The following is a 14,332-nucleotide window of genomic DNA, read 5'->3' on the forward strand; positions in this document are numbered from 1 at the left end:
AGAGTATCTTTTGTGCATCTGTTGGATTTAGTTTCTATACGTTGCTCCACGTTTTGCTGATTCCTTTGCTATATTCACCTTCAGTTTAGTAGCAGTAAATTGTCGTTTTATCCTGTTTAGATCGTTTTTAAAGCTCACTCTTATACATTTTATGTTTTGAAAGAAATTTCTTTTGCCCAATATCCATTTCTTCAACAAGGCTTTAGTGAACACAGAAATGTTTTGGATTTGGGAATATTTCTACATAAAGCAGTGGAAAAAATATTCATTGTCAGTATGACAGTTCAAGGAACAAAAAAATATTTGTAAAATTTTGACAGCAAAACTGAAAATAAAAAGATGATGTTGTAATATTCACTCCCTGAATATTGTTATCCAGTGCAATATAATGGCTGGTTCAACTTACTGATATGTAAAGGAATGACCAGAAAATTGTTTTTGAACCTTTTTCGAATCTTACATAGAGTGCCTTTTTCAATGAATAACCATGCAGGAATATCTGGTGTTTCTGGTACAAAAACTACTATAACTACAATTTGCTGTTGTATAGCTACTCAACCTGGGAAACTGGATTCTTTGAGGACTTTTTGTCTGTCCAAAAACCTTATTTTAGAACCAAGATTGGTATTTTGTGGGGGGAAATTACCAGTCATGTAATTTTATAGATTTTAATTAACTTATAAAGCCCAAAGGCAGATTTTCACATTTTTCAATTTAGACCAAGTTAGAGATTTGTTAATTCAAAATACTTCTGTGTTCATTTAAAGGCTGTTATTACATTTATGTTTCCTTTTGTTGCTAGCATGGTAGAAGATTTGTCACCTTACTTATTTCTGCTGCCATGTTTCTTTCCTTATTTCTCGGCATGCATGACTTGTTCTTGGCACTCCTTGCTGCATGGTGGCACTGTGCGAGTAGGACTCCACCTCAGTTCTGTCCCTGGTAGGTACCTGCCAACACTCGGCTTCTCTCAGGATCTTAGCATTCATTACTTAGGGTGGGGCAGGAAGGGTTTTAAGGGTGTATAAGGTACACTGTATTAGATATGCCAAAAGACTCGGACTTCCGACTCCAGGAAGAATAGTGTACCACTAATGGAGATCCTAATAAAACAAACAAACAAACAAACAGCCAGTTACTCAAGCAACTGGATATAAAGTTTTGAGACAGTCTGCTGTCTTTTGTCAGTGACTAAAGGAAGAACTGGAGAAGCAGGTTTTATATAATTCTCCAGTTCTTCCCTTTAGTTGCTGACAAAAGATAGTGGATACTGCCTGAAACGTCTGACTGTTTCAAAGTTTTGTCCAGTTGCTTGAGTAACTGTCTTTTGGCATATCTCATTACTTGCATATCTTATTACTTGCATATCTTGTTACTTCATCGGTGTTTACAGGACTCTGTAGAGTATTTGCATCCTGAAGAAGACTGCATGCAACTGCAGTCGAAAATTTGATACCCTAATTGTTTTGTGTTTGAGCAAAGTTTTGACTCTGAATTAAGGTACGCTGTAATTCATGCTTGGAATATTTCCACTTAAATCTAAATTGACAGTCTTAAAAACACTGAGTAAAAGAACTATCTGATTGGTAAGAGTGCAACTGGAGACCAATTTGATGTGATTTGCAGACGATCTTCTTTTTTTTCAACCTTGTTATGTTTTTTTTTAAATCTTCCTTGTGTTCCTCACACAGAACCTGGACCTTGGTCCATCTCTCCTGGACGATGTGCTGAAGATCATGGAGACGGGAGGAGAGGAGGAGAAAGCAGTGCCCCCTGCCAGTCCGGAGAAGAAAGACAAGAAGGTTCCCACTTCCATCCCTGTCCCCACCAGCTCTGCCAGGACGTACCGCAGAACCGCGAGCACAGAGTCTTCCAGCAGTGTTTCCAGTGGCCCTCGGTCGCCCACGAAATCCGTGTCGTCTCTCACCTCTCAGACAATAGAGGAGGGCAAAGTAACAACAGGTACGGACAATGCCCCGCGAAGCCCTAAGTCTCCCACTGACGTTGTTGCATTAAAACTGTGTGAAACGATCTCCCCCGACGGGAAAAAGGCGTATGATGCGTTGGTTGGGGGTGTGTCCACTGACTCCATAGCTGAAGCAAGGGAGCGGTCTCGGGTGGCTTATCAGGAGGAGACCAAGGTGTGGGAGGAGAGGATTAAGGGTGCTTCTCAATCTGATAGGTCTTCACAGGAGGACAGTAACTCCAGTCCGTCCATAGGACGCTTGAGGTCCTTGGACAGTCCACTCCTTTCCAGGCCGGTGCCGGAGGAACCCGACGAGACGACGTCCACAGAGTCCGGGGACTCATCATCCAACCCAGTGCCGCTCCCACCCAGAGTGCCTATCCAGACCAACTGGCCCAAACCACGCCGGAGGACGAGAAAGTCCACAGCGTCTTCCACGTCCAGCGACAAGAGTTACTACAACCCCGGCACGGGGAGTACCTCGTCACTGCAACATGCCTCGTCTCTGCCCGAGATGCCTTCTCCGACAACGCCCAGGTCCCCCGTGTATCCTAGCAACAACCGCAGTCGCACCAACAGCGAAGTGAACTCGCCTTTCAAAGGTAACGACAACGTCTTCCTTACCACGTCGCCCGAGGGCACCATAACCTTTAAGAACTATGTCCCAGAAGGAGAGAAGAAGGAGGCTGCCCCCGAGCCAGCCAAGAAGCTCCCCGAGGACCCCTTCCTCCGGCAGAAGATGTTCATGGCCGACCCCTTCTTCGCGATGGGGAAGCCCCGGAGTAAACGTGAGCCCGCGGACTCCCGGCTGAAGAAGACCCAGCAGAACAGCAGCTCGTCTAGCGCCATCTCCATCGACAACACCAGCTACGACGAACTGTCGGACTGCTCGTCCAACCCGCCCGCCGGAGACTCCGCCAACGAGGCGCCGCTGTCATCGCGTAGGTACCACCGTTCCCCAGGAAACGCCAGCTCGGCCACAGACACGTCAGAAACGGACGAAGGTTACATGGACATGACCGGCAAGCCGTTGTCACACCACAGAAATGGTAATAAAGACCGCGAGAAAGACATTCCGCGACGTAGACCCCTTCGATGGGAGCTAGTTGAGATGCAGAGAGTGGTGGGGGAGCAGGTTTGGCACTCACATTCCGGCATGCCTTACTAATGGGCGCTTCGACTGAGCTGGTGGGCCAGGGTTAGCTGTACTTCCGTTTCACGCTTACCTCTCTGCTAACTCACGGAGGCAACTTCCTTCAGTTCGTCCCTCGTTTTGTTATTTCTTTGTTGTCTCTGTGCGATTACCGTTAATCGTCCTTCATCTGTAGTTTTGTTTAAACTAACCCGAAACTTGGGAGGGAATGTTTCTCTCCCCGTCCCTGCGTACTAACACCGTTCTCGTCAGTGTGGGTTCTACGAAATTGCGTTTTGCGGAGCGTGAAACAGAAGTACGACTAAGACTGGCCTGCAAGCTGGTGTGAACTATCCATTCTGACCTGTGACCTTTGCTTGCGGTCTTCTAGAAACTTTTTTAAAAATTGCTTGGCATTTACACACTACTGGTGGCAAGTTTGGTTGTGTTTCAGACCTATTGCATGGTGTTGCCCTATCCTGGGATGACTAGTTTAATGCTTGATTTAGTATCTTATAGATTAGTTGAAAGATTCTATACTTAATTCATCATACTAATTGCAATTAATGAGTAGTAATGATGTTATAATTTTTCATCAATCATAGTCGTTTTAGTGTAACTTATTTATTGTTTTTTATGTTTGATTTTTAGATTAACCGTCTGGTTAATTACTTCTGATTTCTGTTCTTTGTTTTCTTTATAGTTTTCATTCTAACGTGACAGTGTTCTCCCTAAGGTGAGAGGAACACATCCCAACCTTCCACAGCACATAGGAACACTTGTTGTGGAAAAAACATTAGGACTAATGAAGCTATATAGATAGCCATCTAAACATTTCACCCAACTACAGCAGACTAGACTATTAACCAATAGACCGATCCTGACTGTCCATCACAATTAGCAGTTCAACCAATGAGAGAATGACAATTATCGGTTCCACCAATGAAAGAGTAGCTACATCTCCATCAAATATTTGCATTTTTATGTTTTAGTTTGCATTTCTAGAATTTGCAGATGGGCAACTCTATGGGATCGGTCTATTTACAATCATTCCTAGATATTAGAAGTTACTACCAAAACAACTTACTGTCGGGCATTCTTGACTACTTACTAGTTTCTGATGATGACTTAAATTTTCTGTCACAACAAGGGGGCTGTCATTGATTACAATCTTGTTTTGTTAGTTTTAGTCATCATTTAGACATTATTTAAACTTGAAGTGAAAATTGAAGAAATTGACATTTAAATACCTCCTGGAAAAAATTAAGAAAATGCCCAAGAAATGCTGTCAATGCATATGGGTTATGATGATTTGCATTTGTTAAGTTGATTTATGTACATATGAAGTAGCCGTTTTTAGATACAGTAGTACAGCTTTTTAAGTCCACAGGAAGTCATGCATGTGGCAATAGTACATGATGTAGATGTGTAGTATGTAGTTGGCATGGGCAATGGCAACAACTCAGACAAGATAGCTGAACCTTGCAGTTATTTCCTGATAATATGAGACAAAGTGTCCAGATGATTTTACCAGAATCTTAAGAAAAGTATGCACAGATTATGAAGAGGAAACTTAGCAGACAAATCTGACCTTTCACTGCCATCCAGTCGATAATGTAGGGTTCATTCATGTATCAAAATGGTTCCAGGACACACTTTAAGTCTTTCCAATTTAGACAAAGATATCTTCAGACTTAGGTTTGGCTGTGCCACCTTGCAAATCAAGACTTCAGTCATAAAAGTCCATACCTAACCACGCGCTTCAAGAAGTAACTGCCAGGGGGTTTCCCTGAGAAGCTATTCTGCATGCGGTGCATGGGTCTGCCTCGTCTGCATGTTCGGTAACTGCCACCATAGGGAGAACCTGGCATGTGCTCACTCCAGGTGTTTGAGTCCTGTCTAAACACCAGCTTGTGTGTTCGTTCCTCTGTCAGGTTTCCACTGAGGATTGTCGGATGGCGTTGCGGGAGATGAGATACGACGTCGACAAGGCCATCAAGTTCATCAAACTGCAACAGCTGGTCAACATGGACGAGGGGGACTTTAAGTACGCCAAGCAGACGCTCATATACTGCAACTGGGACGTAGACAAGGCCGCAAACTTCCTACTAGTCCACAATCAATCCCGCGGAAAATCCACGGACCTGTAACGTTTAACCTGTTACGTTTAGAGGCGACCGCTCTGTCCAATCACAGCCTGTGTTACACAGTTTGTTTACAAACACAATGTACCAATAGCAAGTCCTGACAGAGTAGTTGTCAACGTTTGCAAAATGTTAGATAGATAGGTTTGAAGCAGTCGTTTCAGCTTCCTGTATAGTTTTCCAAGTTTTTCAAGCTCAGCGAAATATTTCCAGCGACTATTTTTAAGAGTAGCTACTGAATTTTGTTAGACCGCATCAAATGTCGTCTTCAATGAACAAATTATGTACAGAACTCTTGTGTAACAAAGCAACAAAGTTTCCCTGTATATTTTGTAAAGCTAACGCTAATTCTATTTAGTTACTGTGCATATAGTGGTTTGTGTAGAATTCTCCTATGTAGTTATGGTAGTCTATCTATCCAAGCAGGTTCCTATATAAATCCATTTTTCTGCAAATGTTTAGTGTTAGGCCACCTTTCCAGTAGACTGCGATCACTGAGCAACTGTACAGCAACCAAGATTGCATTTGCGTGACCCTCAACTGATTTCAATAATTGGAATATGGTATAAGATGTGAAAGTATGATTTAAGAAACAAGAAAACACACAAAGCTTAAAGAAATTTGTTCTTTATGTGTCAAATTCGTTGAGCGATCTGTGAAATCTTTTGTTGCTCAGCAGTCGCAACCAATTGTATTACCAGTAATTGACTGTCTTGTAGTAACTCTTACAGGACATGTTAAGCTGTAGAACTAGGCTACAAGGTAACAAACATGTTTGTAGTTCCACAACAACAACAGCTGCCTTATTGAAACGTATAATGAGCATTCTATCCAACAAGGAGTGCGATGTAGAGCTAGTCATTCATGATGGAAAACTTTGCAATTGTAGGTCCTGTAAGTTAAATACAGGCACGGGAGTCCTAATGTTTTCAAACCATGAAAAGTACTGTTTTGAAGTGTTACTAAGACCATGTTCTGGTTTTTCAACCCTTGTGTAGGCCGGACACTCTGGAGCTCTGAAATAACCTTTAGCGACCTCCACATTTCAGTGTTACAAATAGATTCTCACAGCTGTTTTTTGTGATTTAGCATGGCAAAGTTCAGGTGTAGAAATCTTTGTTGTACTGTTTCAGCTTATTTTTGTGTGTGGTTGTTCTGAGAAAGGAAAAAGGCAAACATTCCACACTTATAACTTGAAACAAGATGTTTGTGTTTTGAATTAAGCACTCGAGAAGGATGGATTTGAAAAGTAACAGTTACATTTAGATTTACTTCCAAAAGCTTGTTTCCTCTGCATTTCAAGTGCTTGTGTTGAGAGAGGAGTGATGTTCCAACAATCTAATTGTCGTGCCATAAGGACTAGGAAAAATGTTGTGTTTCCAATTTTTTATAGATTTTGGCCAAAGTCATTCAACAAATGCAGCCTGACAGTGTAAAAATACTACATATTCTTAGCTTACATCAAGACTTAAATATGTTCACCGAGTGAGACACACAGGAAGTCTGTTTTGAATTTCATCACTCAGATGCCAGATTGAAAACTCTATGTCCATTGCCAGCTAGGGTCGGGTAACCAAAAACACAACTTTTTTTCTTAGGCCTAAGGAAGTTTATAGTGAGCCTGATATTAACAGTGTCAGTCCTACCATTAATAAGGCCCTCTGATGTCATGCATATTAACTTTATTAGAATAAACCAAATTGATTTGTGCTAATTCAGTTAGACAAAATGATTTGGCAACTTACACCAATCACTTTGCTTGTACCAACTGGTACTCCACAGTTTCAAAGGATCACTTGTTCTCATTAGCCAGTCGTAGCAATTTTTGGTCAGGTGATTCAATTCTTTTGTGGCCAATGATATCAGAGTTAGAACTGTGTATGTCAGTCACTGACCAATCAGCAAGCTTCTTGCATGGCTTGCCTTTCAACAATGAATATTGTTCTTCCATATGTTGTGTTTACAAGGGTAGGGTCCAATATTTCATACTGATTAATTATTCTAATACTTTGTCTTTGTTCTTATTGACTTTCCATGTAAATTATAAGTAATACCCCATTATTTCTCTCTTCCCAGATTTGTATGATAAGTTTATAACATCTAATTTCCAGTGCTTTATAATTTAGATAATGTGCACACATTTTCTGTACAGATAATATTTCCAAATATTATAGAGCATAAGCAGCGTTACTTCCCAAGGAAAGGAAGTGTTGTTTAGCCTCTTATAAAAGAATATGACAGCCATTGTAGCATCCTTAGATAGTGTTTCTTTATGTCGTGTATATCTTGCAACTTGTATTCTAAGGGTAACAAAGGGTCTGAATGTGCTGGTCGGGGAAGGCGAAAACAAATGTATCTGCCGGTTCTTGTGATGTCGTGTACGCTGTAGTTTGCCAAGAAATTGACAGGGGGAGCTGTTGCTTGAGTTTGCAGGTAGCATGTGTATCAGATGTGTCGGTGCTGTGTGAAAATCAAGGTAGTTATTTATGTAACCTCCTTGTGAAGATGAGGACATTGGTAGTTGTCATTTGGTAGGTCTGTGCTCAAGGGGAAATCTCTTTCGATGCCTTTTTTTGTACAAAGTGCAGAAATAGTTCTCGGTAGAATCATTTCGACCAAAACTGTCGTACGATGGTCTGAAGAACTTGGTCCTCTGGCATTTTGATGGAGAGGACGGACATGTATGTCTATGCAAATTGCTGATGCCTCAAAGCCGAGACCTACCTGATATTGTGACGTCACTGTAACAGGTGGAAACATCTCCAATCCAAGACGCCATGACCAAACCAGCTACATGTACATGTATGTCATGAAGTGTTAGATTTATGTACACAGTGAATACTGAGAGCTGGAGGGGTAAATGTACTGTTTGGGTTTTTTGTCGTGACAGTGTAATACTGTATGGAACATAATGTTCTTTCAATAAATCTGTCTAGTTGAAGGTGTGGGGAGATATCTTTCACTTACTTGTCGTTAGTTGCTACCATGACAGTCCTGTAGAATAGCAAGTTGTAGGAGACATTTGCAAGATATTATAGAAAAATAACGATAGAAATTCGCCAAAAATCGTCATTTCAAAATATAATCATAGGGTCACATAATCCTTGATTTATTACCATCATGTACATTCCTGCAATGTAGTATTGATAAACATTGAAGTACAAGCCAAGGAGAGCCTTTTTTCTAAAATTGGGCATGGCCTTATAACTGTTGATGACGTCATCATGACGTCATGCTAATTTGCATAAATTATAACCTTGCTATAAGGTACTACCTGAAAAGAAAGGAAGGTTGAGGAAGGTTTATAAAGGGTTTTTTAATGACATCCCAAAACTCCTCAGCCACCCTTCAGCTGTACCTAGGGGTCATACTGATATGATTATATGGATGACGTCCTCGGGACACCCCTAACCTGACACGGGCATGCAAAGAAAAATAAGGTGAAATATGCTATATATAGTAGATGGTCGGGAAGGTTGAACAGATAACTGACGAACAGAAAATGCCAAACTTAACTTAATTCTTTATTTTTCTTCCTTCAAACCTTCTTTGACTTTGGAACCTCCTGTTTTACCTTGTCTCATAAATCGATTGAGAAATCATGATGATACAGGCTACTTTGTACTCTAGCCAGAATTGCTGTATATCTCGAGCTTGAGACAAAGCGAAATGCTTTTTCATTTGTCAGCCCCTGCCACCACTTTATCGTACACCTTCCTGGCTTGATCTTTGTACATACTCGGGACCTGTCCGAACACAGGCAGCCTGTCGCTCTCGGTCTGCTGGGCCGTGCTGTGGTGGTGGAGGATCTTGTCCCAGTGGGTGGACACGCCCTGTTGGCCGTACAACCTGTACAAATGTATAATGCAATATGTTTGATTACGCTTAATTATGGTTGATTATGGGATATTGGAGTTTCCTTTTTACACAACCAGTAGGTCTCACCTGCTGACGTTTCGGGGTCTGTCAGACACCTTCCTCAGAGCTTCTGACTGGAGTTCTGCTTCTCACCTCTGAAGTAGTCGAAGAAGGTAGCGACGAGAAGCTGTGCTCCAGTCAGAAGCTCTGAGGAAGGTGTCTTAACGTCAGCAGGTGGGACTGGTTGTGCAAAAAGAAAACTCCTATGTCCTGCCAACCTGTTGGAAGTTATTTTGGAAATATGGTTATGTTCTTTTATGATGTATTATTCAAAATGTTAAACTATTATTGAAGATGTATACATGTTTCCGAGGTGAGAGCTGGAAAAGGCGTTTCCACCTGTTCTCTCTAGCCTGACTAAATCGTACTCCTAGCGGCCGGCCTGACGGTTACCGCCCTCTCTTGAGCAGGCCGTGTCATTAACCTCCGCCAGCGAGAGCTTTTGTAAACTCATGCTACTGTTCTCTCCACCCATCCACATTTGTGTGCAGACTTTTAATAAAGAAATGAACCAACCTGACCAGGTAGTAGTGAGCGCGCGGGACCTGGTGGTGACAGGGCGGGGCCGTGCGGATGAAGTGTTCCAACTGCCTAATGGCCTGTGGGACGGACACGGCCATGGAGCTCCTTGCAGTGTAGAACAGAGTCGACAGGTGGTTCGGTTTGTGCATGAGAGCGCTAGCACATGCGGACAGGGTTGGTGCAGCTTGTTTTGTACTAGTCCACAGTGTAGAACACAGTGCGAAGTATATGTAGGCTATGTCGTTGTATAAAGCGTCTGTTTTCCCGCGCTGGAGAACGACGTCGATCACGTGGTTTATGGCGCGCAGTCGACGGTCTCCCGTCGGAAGCTGCAGTGCTTGTAGCAGCAGGCAGGGGGTGTTGTTAGCACTGTCTTCCAGCTCCGTCGATATGAGGCGGTCCAGTTTGGCCTTGTCGAGGTTTAGCCAGTGCTGACCGTACAGTACTGTTTCCACGTCACCTGGCAACACTTCCTCCATGAGCACGAGCCCCTCCAGAAGATGCCTGACCCCTTCCCCCTTCTGGTACCCGCTATTCACCAACATGGCCGCCCCCCTCTCCAAGCAGCTGTAGGCTTGAAGCATTGCTTTCGCGGTTGGAGAATTTCGGTGCCGCTGTAGCCTTGCTGCCAGGCTAATCTGTGGACACTTCTGTTTAGATTTCCCTTTCCCAGACGGCGTACCATCTCCCTTCCTCCCGTGTTGATCTTCGTCGGATGTAAATATGGACAGCCCGGCTAGATCGCTCACGGGCGCCCCCGAATTCTTCTCTGGACCGGGTGTTGTGTGGAGAGTTTCTTGTAGTTTCTGTGGTGGGGGAAATATGCCAAGTGATCTTTAGCACTCGTCTAAAGAATATATATGAAATAGACGACCTGTACCTAGCCCTTCGAGGCATGGATGTACAATTAAAGTCTTTCATTATCGTCATCAATGAAATAAGATAGGCAACAGAAAGTCGCAAAACTTTCCTTCTGATCGAAAACACAGAGATATAGCTCACCTTTTGGGGTGACATTACTTCACTCAGGTCGTTCTCTGCTGTGTGCTGCCTCGTTGTGCCCATCACCAGTCCAGCTGCTAGCGTCCCCTCAGACACCGCCGGCACTTCCCACCTCTCCACACTCACGTCAACCGGCTCCTTGTACCCGATCTTCTCCAGCTCTGCCTGTAGACAAGCCTTAAGGAAGGGGCCGTTTTGGATCGAGCTGAAGTAGTCGTAACCCAGTCTGGAGTGAAAGATGACGGGGACAAGTAGAGAACCCACTTGAACCTCCAACCCAACCTCCGGGTCGGCCGGCTGGTCAGGGTTGTCGGGATCCCTGCGTTCGATAGCTCTACGGATTGCCTTCCTGACCAGATCCACTTGTTTGAAGTAGAAGGCAGCTATCCCGATCCCTACTTCGGCACCTCCCCCCAGTACAGTTCCATCCCGCCATGGGTTGTAGATTCTGAGCTGTACGCGACCCCATTCTGCCGTCCGGGCACTGTCCCGATGGTCTACAGCTGGTTGCCCTGTAGGTTGTCCACTTGCACTTACAACCGTAAGTTGCTCTTCCTGGAGGACAACCTTGCTATGGTCTTCCGCCATACCGTGGGATTTGAGGATAACTTGACAGGGATATAAACTTACAGGATGACTAAATCTGTGCCCCCCTCCCCTATGTGCAGACTGGATGGGACAGTGGCGTGGAACCGGTTGAACGGACTACATGTTCGTATTTGCCTGCGGCAATATTTTGACTCCCGTTGACTGTTTCGGATAGCGGACGTTGGGAACGGGCCAAAGCTAACAAGGCTGGACTCCAGGCTATGTATCGGACGCTGTTTGGTGACAGGAGGTCTCCTATAAATAAACTTAGCTTGCTGTGCCATAGGTTTAGTATCATATTCCCATGGGGACCTTGCGGTCATATTTTTGGTCCAGTCAGAAATTGTCATCATTTCGACCCCAACCATTATCTGCTTTGAAATTAACGTGTAGGTGTACGCGAGCCCGTAAGTGTGTTTAGGTGGGGGTACAGGATCTCGTTAACGTAGGGATGAGCAAAAACATTTCTTGTCAGTAAGTTCGTGGTCCTTAACCATGTAAAACCGACATATGTGAAATGATGTTTTGACGGACAAACTGACAAAAACTCTTACTTTCAAAAAAGTCTCAAGAATTATATAATTCGGAACACAAATAACACAAACATGTATCAAATCAAACGGCGGAGGCGAATTCTTTAGTCACATTCGTCGTACAATAGTCGTACGATTGCAAACTGAGAGCATTCTTGGGATAGTCGTGCATGTGTCGTACAACTTCGCCTGTATTGGTAATGCTTTGGTCCCGATTGGAAAAGGGGCCCCGCCGGGTAGTACACGGGCTGTTTTTGCACTTTCGGTGCCCCGTCGGACACCATGCGGTTACCGGGCTATTTTGGGGCCTGGTCGGAATCCCGAATCAATTTAACTCCGACTTAAACGCGGGACCCGGTGAAAAAATGGACGGCGTGAGCTAACCGCACAATCACTGGAAGGTACCCCGTACCCGGCAGTCCACTGGGATAAATTTGTGGCATCGGGCCCGGCCGGGACTACACCCCCGACCGGGGCACCGGCACAATTGGGACCGTAGCCATAGCGGGAAGACTGTCCTAGCCCTAGATTATTGTCGACTGTTGTTTCAGTCACGACAACCTACGGTAAATGTGACCGCGCCGCAAGATAAAAACAAAAGTCACGATTCCACGAATATCTCCTAGAAAATAATTTCGGATCGATTGCTTGGATTAAATGATATTCACTACATCCATTCACTACTACTAATGCAATATCGCGACCGGATGTCCATTAAATCGCAATCCAAATTAGATTAGCACTTGGGACTAGGGCAATTACTGAGCAAATTAAAGAGTCGTCTGCATACATGGACATTGGTCATTACTAGACTCCCTTACTAAGGCCTGAGATATTGGCCCAATTTACACACAAGTTTTCGTAGTAGACTCGGGACTGTGTGTGAGTAGCTTTGGGTTGCTGAAGTGGAGTTTACTAGAAAACGCTACTTGAGTGCATAGGGTTCTCATTGCACAGTCCTGTGTCAACTCCAAGTCGACATTGCACGAGCCTATCACATGCTATTTTTTCATGGTTTGCTTTTAATTGAGCGTGACAGACTAGCATATGCAGATTCTAGATGAATACATTTATCAAATTCTGTATTCACTTTTGCAAAGAGTAGGTACGGGTTGTATCGTTTGTTGCCAAAAGTGAATTAAAGCGCGTTATCCGGCACTGACCTCAGAGGTCAAGTCAATGTGGCAATAACCTGACGGTGTTTGCGCGCACGTGATTATGACGTAAGCATTGCCCGCCATGTTGGAGGGTTAAAGATGGAAGGTAAATTTGAATTTGTATATGCAGTAACATATTCTACACACCAATAAAGTATTATACACGTGATTAATGCGCTTGAATCTTCCAAATAGACCGATTCCATAGTCTCACCACCTCCGTCAAAATATAGAAATGCAAAGGAAAACACAAAGTTTTTGTTTTGTTGTTGTTATCTATTGTGTCTAGGGCACAGTAATGGAAGGCGGAGCCCATTCCTCTTCTTCCACCGCCTCGTACCTCCCCAACCTAAGTCAGGTACCCATTTTCAAACCTGGGTATAGGAAAGTCGTATAAAGTGTCTTTCCGAAGGACACAACGTCCCGCCAGGAATGCCAGGAATCGAACCCGTAACCTCTTGATCTTGTGTTCGCCAGCTTAGCCACTCGGTCATTCGACGCCCTCAACCAACTAACTACTTCGTGTAGCGTTCAGCAAGTTTGAAACTGTCGAAAACGATTAGTAATTAAATCGGAAATATAATAATACCTCCTGTAACTGAAGAAGAGCCACCTCTAGAAAGGGCACCTTCGTTACTATGCTCTTTTCCAAACAGATAAAGGACGTCCAATTTATAAGTTTAGCTCACTGTCTCTTCCATGCATGATTTCATGGTCCACGGGAACCAGCCACTGATTTAATTCGAAAAGATGGGAGCGAGGATGCAGCGTCTTCTTCAACCATCTAATCCACACAGTCAACTGAAAATTGCTTTTTGAACGAGCTCTACTCCGCAACGGTAACCACAGCAATCAAGCTCGCACATACAGCGACGATGTCGAGCTGGTGAGTGAACCGACTCAATCAGTAGGAAACGAAGATTATACTTTAGTTTTATGTTGACCTTCGTTGCGGTGTCAATGATAAAGATGACACCCTCCGGTAATCAAATTATCTCCCTGGATGACTCCGTGCGTCATCGTGACGTCAAACTGGAGAGATTTGAATCTTCAATATATGAGGGACGTGCAGAGATTTTACACACACACCGGTACGCTTTCCTCGTTAATTAGTTCATCACGTAGAGGCGGGTCTCCGCCGACAAGCGACCGATTGACACGGTGACCTCTAGTCGGTGCAAACAAAACAACAATAATCACTTGGAGAAACATGTAGAGCTGTGCATTAAAAAAGGTCAGTGTGAAGCATTGAAAACGTAGGGCATGGGGTGTCAGTGAGCTTTCCCCCTCGACATATTATATTCACCAGTCAGCAAGCAAACATCCCGAAGAAAAAGATTTTCACAAAAACGCCCCTGCAGTTCCACAGC

The 14,332-nt window shown here is 43.8% G+C and overlaps 2 protein-coding genes across 10 annotated transcripts in view; one reads left to right on the plus strand and one right to left on the minus strand.

The window, feature by feature from the left end:
• LOC136443045 (activated Cdc42 kinase-like) overlaps window positions 1–8,183 on the plus strand; it is an 86,169-nt gene extending 77,986 nt beyond the window's left edge. For 5 of the 9 annotated variants that reach the window (XM_066440102.1, XM_066440103.1, XM_066440097.1 and 2 more), the window contains 3 exons: window positions 919–942; window positions 1,692–3,101; window positions 5,033–8,183. In XM_066440102.1, the coding sequence (XP_066296199.1) occupies window positions 919–942; window positions 1,692–3,101; window positions 5,033–5,248 (1,650 nt within the window). In that variant the 3' untranslated portion in view covers window positions 5,249–8,183. Of the gene's footprint in view, window positions 1–918; window positions 943–1,691; window positions 3,102–3,801; window positions 3,835–5,032 lie in introns of all 9 variants that reach the window. The other 4 variants (XM_066440104.1, XM_066440105.1, XM_066440106.1 and 1 more) reach the window with 4 other exon arrangements.
• A 617-nt stretch (window positions 8,184–8,800) lies between these two features.
• On the minus strand, window positions 8,801–11,438 carry LOC136443046 (uncharacterized). Its single transcript, XM_066440107.1, has 3 exons — window positions 10,685–11,438; window positions 9,677–10,488; window positions 8,801–9,091 (listed from the first exon to the last, which is right to left on the minus strand). The coding sequence occupies exons 1-3, from the start codon at window positions 11,270–11,272 to the stop codon at window positions 8,920–8,922; spliced, it is 1,572 nt and encodes a 523-aa protein (XP_066296204.1). The 5' UTR covers window positions 11,273–11,438; the 3' UTR covers window positions 8,801–8,919.
• Between the last annotated feature and the right edge of the window lie 2,894 nt (window positions 11,439–14,332).

This window comes from Branchiostoma lanceolatum, chromosome 10 (assembly GCF_035083965.1).
Source record: "Branchiostoma lanceolatum isolate klBraLanc5 chromosome 10, klBraLanc5.hap2, whole genome shotgun sequence".
Taxonomy (NCBI): domain Eukaryota; kingdom Metazoa; phylum Chordata; class Leptocardii; order Amphioxiformes; family Branchiostomatidae; genus Branchiostoma; species Branchiostoma lanceolatum.